This window comes from Dipteris shenzhenensis, chromosome 33 (assembly GCF_047967505.1).
Source record: "Dipteris shenzhenensis isolate YYH24624 ecotype China chromosome 33, Dip_SZ_1.0, whole genome shotgun sequence".
Classification (NCBI taxonomy): Eukaryota; Viridiplantae; Streptophyta; class Polypodiopsida; order Gleicheniales; family Dipteridaceae; genus Dipteris; species Dipteris shenzhenensis.
In genome coordinates, this window is record NC_141628.1 from 9,488,484 (window position 1) to 9,495,561 (window position 7,078).

Sequence of the window (7,078 nt, forward strand, 5' to 3'; positions counted from 1 at the left end):
TATAATGGGAAAATTTTGTATACAAATCCATGCCATTCAAATAATGCAATTCTTGAGCCACTTTTCAATGAGTACAAGTATTCCCAGATAACTTATGCATAACTTCAAGTAAAAAGGATTACTTAACATGCCTTCAAGAGGTATTAAAAAATTTTAGAGATTATGTCATCTCCTTGAACCCTCTAATATGCTAGTTCTTGGTTACTTAGGTGTAATCCCCCCATTTGGTCTCCATATCATGCACCAACAGTAATTATTTTATTGCATATGTTTCATGAGTTTCCTTGTATGTTGTAATTCAATTCCATTTGAAGTCTTGGCCTAGTAATTCATGAGTTTCCTTGTATGTTGTAATTCAATTCCTTTCTTAATTCTTTTATGGGCCTAGTAATTAATGAGTTTCCTAAGTCCTATGTTGTAATTCAATTCCATTTATGAATTGTTCTCCTTATGAACCTAGTAATCCATATGTCAAATTGCTACCTTAAGGAGGAAATGTTGGTTATGTTTTCAATTACTGTATACATGAGAGCATTACCATATGCATGTGTACATAATGAAAAAATACACATGCATATCAATAAGAACATATACTCTTATTATGTAGTATGAAGTCTTAGTAAGAAATGGGATTACGAATATTCATGATAATTCATATAAGATAGATGGGTAAAGCCCTTAGGTAGTAAGTTTGCACAACGTGTAACATAGTAGGTTTGTTAATGGAAGGGTATTTTTTAATTTGGGGGAATTACTATTTATTTATAGACATTAAACTTTCAAACTTCCCAATGGCTTGGAGTTCATGGAGTCTAGCTTCTAAGAAAGCACTTTATGTACATTCACAATATTGAACTATCAAACTTCCAAATGGCTTGGGTTTCATGGAGTCTAGCTACTAAGAAAGACACTTTACGGTCTCAAACAACCTCTTAGAGCTTGGTATTAGAAGATACATTCCTACTTGCTTTTCTCCTTGATTTATTGGATTTGATCCATAGAGCAAAGCTCATGGTTGGAGTCATTTATAAACATTGAGACCCCTTTATCTCCCACTAATTAAGGGGATGTTGTGACCCCCAAGTCCTTGATGATCTTCATGTACCATCTTAATAACTTCCTATCTTGAAAAGTTATAGAGATGGTACATGAAAACCCCTTTACCTTTAACTAACTAAGGGGATGTTTGCAACCCCTAAGTCCTTGATGCCCTTCTTAGGTGGCTTGGGATATTGAAATACACCTTGAGCAATGTGAGTGAGTTTGTGAGTTTTATCATACATGTATTATGTGGATCTCGATTTCTTATAATATGGCTTTCTCAAGACGACTACCAAAGATAGGCTAAAGAACAAATATGCATGCTTCCAAGCACATTTGCAATAAGTTGATTCTTTATTACTCATTGGTCAAATATATATTGGGCAACTTTGAGGAAAGAAGCTTACGAGTCCTCAGTGCTTCTATATCATTCCCAATAGGCCCTCAAGTCCACCTCAAATTGTGCATGCAAAATTTAAAGCATCACCTCTTCCACTAGATGAAACCATCAATAGCCCAAGGGATGGACAACGATAGACCACCCCTACTTGCATTGAGTTCTTCCTCCCAAATGACCAAAGAAACTTAGAGCGATGTTGGTGTGCCTCACTGAAAAAAGTTTCTTTTGAAGATAAGGAGAGCACCATGTGCCTTAACCATATCCACACAAACTTCTTTCTTTATCAATCGAGAGAAAAAAAGTTGAGGTTGATAAATGAAAAAACCACTAACAAGCAAATTAACAAGTGCAAATCACAACTACACTATCATCTAGGTCATCAAGATATATACCCTCAAAAGATCACACACACAAGACTAGTGGTTATTATACCAAATTGTGCATGCAAAATCTAGAGCATCGACCACCCTTGCTTGCATTGAGTTCTTCCTCCCAAATGACCAAAGGAACTTAGAGCAATGTTGGTATGCCTTATTGAAAAAAGTTCCTTTTGAAGATAAGATGCCACAGAGAGCACCATGTGCCTTAACCATATCCACACAAACTCCTTTCTTTCTTTATCAATCGAGAGAAAAAAAGTTGAGGTTGATAAATGGAAAAACCACTAACAAGCAAATTAACAAGTGCAAATCACACCTACACTATCATCTAGGTCATCAAAGATATATACCCTCAAAAGATCACACACAAGACTAGTGGTTATTATATCAACAACTGACACCACATCTCAACTCCTCCCATCTCCCTGTGTCATACTTTCTAGACTTTGGGACGAGAACATCTCTCGGGATTTCATGCATTATCATGCGCTGTTTCACTGAGCTATCTTTCTTCTGAAGACATTTATGACTTTCTTCTTCTCCTTTCTTCTGAATGGCTATCTCATCTCATACTGCATAGAGCTGGCCATGTGCAGTTATATAAAAGGAGCTCTCTCTCTCTCTCTCTTTGACACACAAGCACGGCGCTCTGCACATGCCACAAATCAACAACCCTAGGGCCTTCAGTTCCCATAATCCCACAAAAATGGGCATGTCGCATACATGCATCCCAAGAAAATGCATCCCCATCTGCACACGTGCTTTCAACATCTAGTGAGCATTCCAAGAGCTGCAAGATTGGGGGATGCATATCAAGCAAGTAAATGTCAGTGTCAACTATGGAAAACTGGATGAATAGCATTGAGAAATGAAACTGGTACAAAAGTTCATTGAGAGGACTTGTAGGGTGTGAATATCCAGGTAAAGGTCTCGAGACACTTTCCCAGTGTCATAAAATCAAACAAAATATCTGTAGCCTTGACTTAACGGCGGGCTTGAGAAAACTTTCAATTGTTCCACATAGCATGGATGGTGAACTCCCCCTCTTAAACAACGAGGCTTGCTTCCTATGTGTATTGAGACACTTCAGAAATCTTTGTCCTGCTTCAAATACTTATGTGAAGACATCTACATGCATGAACACAATGCTCTGATATCTCATACTGTGGCAGTGAACAGGAATACATCATGACCTGAATGGTGAGCACCCACCATCAATATAATATGGTGATTAAACATGTGTCTTTGTGGTGCACACTATGGATATACCTTTGTAAGACTTAAATATGTCCAATCATCAATTTGTGGTGCACACTATGAATAGTATATAATTCCAAAAAGGAAATACATAAGAATTTGATTACCAACATTATCTATCACAATGCAAACTCTCTCTCAAACAGAGCAGCACCAAGCATCAAAGATTAGTATAAAATGCATCCTACCCACTGACACTATCTTGGCCATGAGGTGCTTCCCCCTCAGAGCACACTAGTCAAAAAGCCTCCGGTTCAGCCAATCCCTGCAAACACAAAAAACAAGATTTTAAAGTTCTCATCAGGAGATAGCTACAGGAGCTAAAAACATAGGTTTCTATTGTACCTGCCGCAAAAGCAAGCATTATACACACAACCAACATTGCCAAAAACAAAATGGGCTTACAACTGATCAATCAAATTTGAAGGCATTCTAAATCAGGAAAACTAGAAAAGATACATAATGCATGGGTATAATAAAGAAAAGAAGGGAGAAACACCACTCAGCAGGCCACAGGGAATGGAACGAGACAGATATTGTAGAACCTTGAAAAGAAGTACACAGCAGATATAAAGTACGTGCATTTGACAATAAATAGCTACATAGCCAGCTTACTTTGTGATATCATCTAAGTGCTCATCAAAATCCACCACTGCCTGATCCCGCCCTTCTGACATATATGCTATAAGCAAGTTGTTCGATGTAGCTTCTTTCAGCACTAGTTCTCCACTCGCTATTCCTGTCTGTCCAGCTGGCTTCCAGATTCGATTACTATCCCGGACATAAAGCTGATAGTACAGCCCCAAATTAGTATACACGATACTCATTAATAGGGTTGCGTTTACCTTGAGCTCAAAGGAAAGATACTTGCAGTGATTGAAATCATGTAGCAACAATTCAAATGCTACAAATACAAGCGAGTGAACATGAGGAAATAATCTAAAAATCAGCCCCCAAGGTTGACACACTTACCTGCAGCACTGACTTTTGACTTCCACTTTTGGGCAACGAAGAAAGCTGTTTATTGTCCAACTGTGTGTTTTAAGAGAGACCATATGTAAGAATCCCCAGACAACCAAAAAGTTGAGCACATTATTCAGATAAGCCACAGACCATACCAGAAGTAAAACTGATTGCGGGCAGTATCGAATCACGTGGTCAGCAATTTTACGTGCAACTGGGTTCAGCTCATAGTCATCAAATCTTTCGTTTGCATGGTAATAACCTACAATTTGTAAACCGCCTTGCTCTGAAGCCAAATGCTCATCGATCTGCATTTTGTATAGAAAGTCGAGCGCTTAATGAATGGCCAACATTCTGCTTTACGGTTAAAAACAGTAAGTACAGAAAGCATGATGAAGGACCAGTTGACAAGCGATGAATTGTGTCACAAGTCATAAGTTACTCTTGATTCTCAAGCGTGGAATCAAGGAAAACCACCATTCATTAATGTCTTGCTAAGAAAGAAAATGGTAGGTCTCCTGGATTAATATCCCTATAAGTAAATAGAGACTCCAAGAATATGTGTGGCGTACATCTGTGAATCGAAATAGGGTGGCCATTACAAACAGTAATACAATGGACACTGCCCTACGATCTACATCCACAAGAAAAGCAAACAAGGCAGACCTGCAATAAGGCGAGCTCGAGCATCGGCAGAAGGGCAAGTTGGCTGTGGAAAAGAGGCACTGAATCCACGACATGCAAGGTGAAATCGCCGCCGTCGACTCCGTCGCCACTGACTCGCCCGATAAGCACTCCGTTCACAGCAGAGGTCTTATGTTTAATAGCGTGAAGGACTGCTTTGACATAAGCCTTCTCTCCCATCTCATACTTCCCCACCATAGCTGGTCACTGTTCGTTTCTTCGGCCTCTTCTCCTGCTACAAAACAGAAGCCCTTGCTCTTAAGCCTTTGATAGTCGAACCAAATGGATATATATACTGGCCGGCAAAACCCAGGTAGTATGCGGTCACGCTTGCTTCGAAAAAAGAAGATCCAATTGCTTTGATCGATCTTGACAGTCTTTCTCCCCTGCAGCTCGATCCAAAACCTCTACAAAGCCTAATCTTTGGCTTCCCCTCTGCACCTACATGCAGGCAAACTAGCCCTCCAAGAACCAGATCCTTCCTTCCGATTGAACCAGATCCAATCTCTCTCCTCAACTTCGCCCAGATCCCATCACTGATCGTCTTTCCAATTTCTCAGATTAAGCGTGTGCTCAACAATGTTAGTTACCCAATGCTATAGCATGTTCCACAATTACCACAATGTCCAAACTCCAATCACCCACCTTCAAGAGTCAAGACTAGAAATTGAAAATTTCGTGCATGTACGCACAAAAGCACTCGCTTCGGCTTATGAGGCTCGATTCTGTGAAAGAAATTTAAGGACAATTTATACATCCATGTAGTTCAAAAAATGCAAGATTACCGCAAAGCCAGCGGATAGCCTCTACTAAACCTTGAGAGACCCGCTTATTGCCACCACTTATAGCTCTCTATATTTCAAAGTTCCTTTTTTTTTTCATGGAGCACATAACTACAATCTTAAACTAAAACTTGGATCCTACCGTTTAATGAAAATATCATAAAGAGGAAAAAAAAGAACGAAAAAAAATATAAACATGAGACATGACACAGGGTCCATCAAGACCCGATTCTCCTTGCAAATGTCAGGGTAGTGTTTTAATATTGCCTTGGTGATGTGCAAAGATTTGCGCCTTTTGAAAATTGAAGCCCAACAAATACATGAATAAGACTACGCTCACAAGAGCTCATAACTCATCCTTGGTTGTAACCTAAATAATATTGTGTCATGGACTACAACCATATGAAATATCATCCTTCGATCTTGCATCCGTTGATTTAGAAACTTATTTGCATCAATAGTATCGACTAAGTACTTTATTGTATCGACTAAGTATATTTTTAGAGTCCAATACTATCGACTAAGTACTTTATTGTATCGAATAAACAATCACCAGTGCTGTGTTGATAACAGAGGATATCGTCAATTGAGTGCTGGTTTTCAACACTAGGTGCGAGATCTGGGTCTGTAGTTACTACAAGAATTACAACTTCATCATCAGATTGATTGAGTTGTCATTTCAACAATTGGCTCAAAGCGGTAAGGATATATAGAAATGTCATTATACAAGAACCATATTGGGGTCGATACATTTTCATTGCCGCACTGCATACATATCCTTCTGGTTGCAGATGACCACACTCGGATTGGTCTTTGAAGGAACTTTGAAAGCCATGCAATGGAAAATCTATCTCCCCAAAGACCACCACATTATATCGGAACACTGATTCATGTAAGGTATCCATTATGCATTTTAAAATCCAAATATGTGTTGAAACAGTTTATTGTGTGTTGATCATTGTTGTGTAAGTTCGAAACAAAATTTTGGATTGTTATAGTGCGTAGTTGTTCAAAGGTCATCCCATTTTTCAATAGGTATGCGATTGCGTCAAATAAACACTCGCTTGGTGTGTAAATATAAATCATGGCATGACTTAAGTTCTATTTGTGCAAGATGTTATCAATTGATTTGTTTGGGTTCATTGTTGTTGTTTTGAATGCCATTGTTGTTGTTTTGAATGCCAGGCTCACCTTTTTTTTCTTAAAAGAGAAAAAAAATGTCAACAGGGCTACCTTTACAGTTTTAAATGAATCACTTTGATGTCCTTCTAGAAGCCATGCATAGCTTGGTAAAGAGAATAGAAAATAACTAAAACAATGAAGGTTTTATAAATGATATCTCCTGAACCAGTAGTTATATGCAAAGTGTTGATGGTAACTTCCCTTTTTTTGGGGCTTTATTTGACTTTTTTTTCCCTTTTACAGTCTCAGTAACCAACAATCTTTTCACCGGCTAGCATAAAGCCCTTTCAATAGGCAAACGGCTTTTTTTTTTCAGGCGAACTGCTTTTCTAGTGGCAAATGGCTTTTTGGATTTCTTTTTTCCCCCCCCCCAGGAAACGGATTCAATA

At 38.6% G+C, this 7,078-nt stretch overlaps 1 protein-coding gene across 1 annotated transcript; it reads right to left on the minus strand.

The window, feature by feature from the left end:
• Positions 1-2,691: 2,691 nt before the first annotated feature.
• On the minus strand, positions 2,692-5,397 carry EMB2731 (ER membrane protein complex subunit 8/9 homolog). Its single transcript, XM_087371698.1, has 5 exons — positions 4,708-5,397; positions 4,197-4,349; positions 4,051-4,110; positions 3,694-3,866; positions 2,692-3,343 (listed from the first exon to the last, which is right to left on the minus strand). The coding sequence occupies exons 1-5, from the start codon at positions 4,921-4,923 to the stop codon at positions 3,313-3,315; spliced, it is 633 nt and encodes a 210-aa protein (XP_087227824.1). The 5' UTR covers positions 4,924-5,397; the 3' UTR covers positions 2,692-3,312.
• Between the last annotated feature and the right edge of the window lie 1,681 nt (positions 5,398-7,078).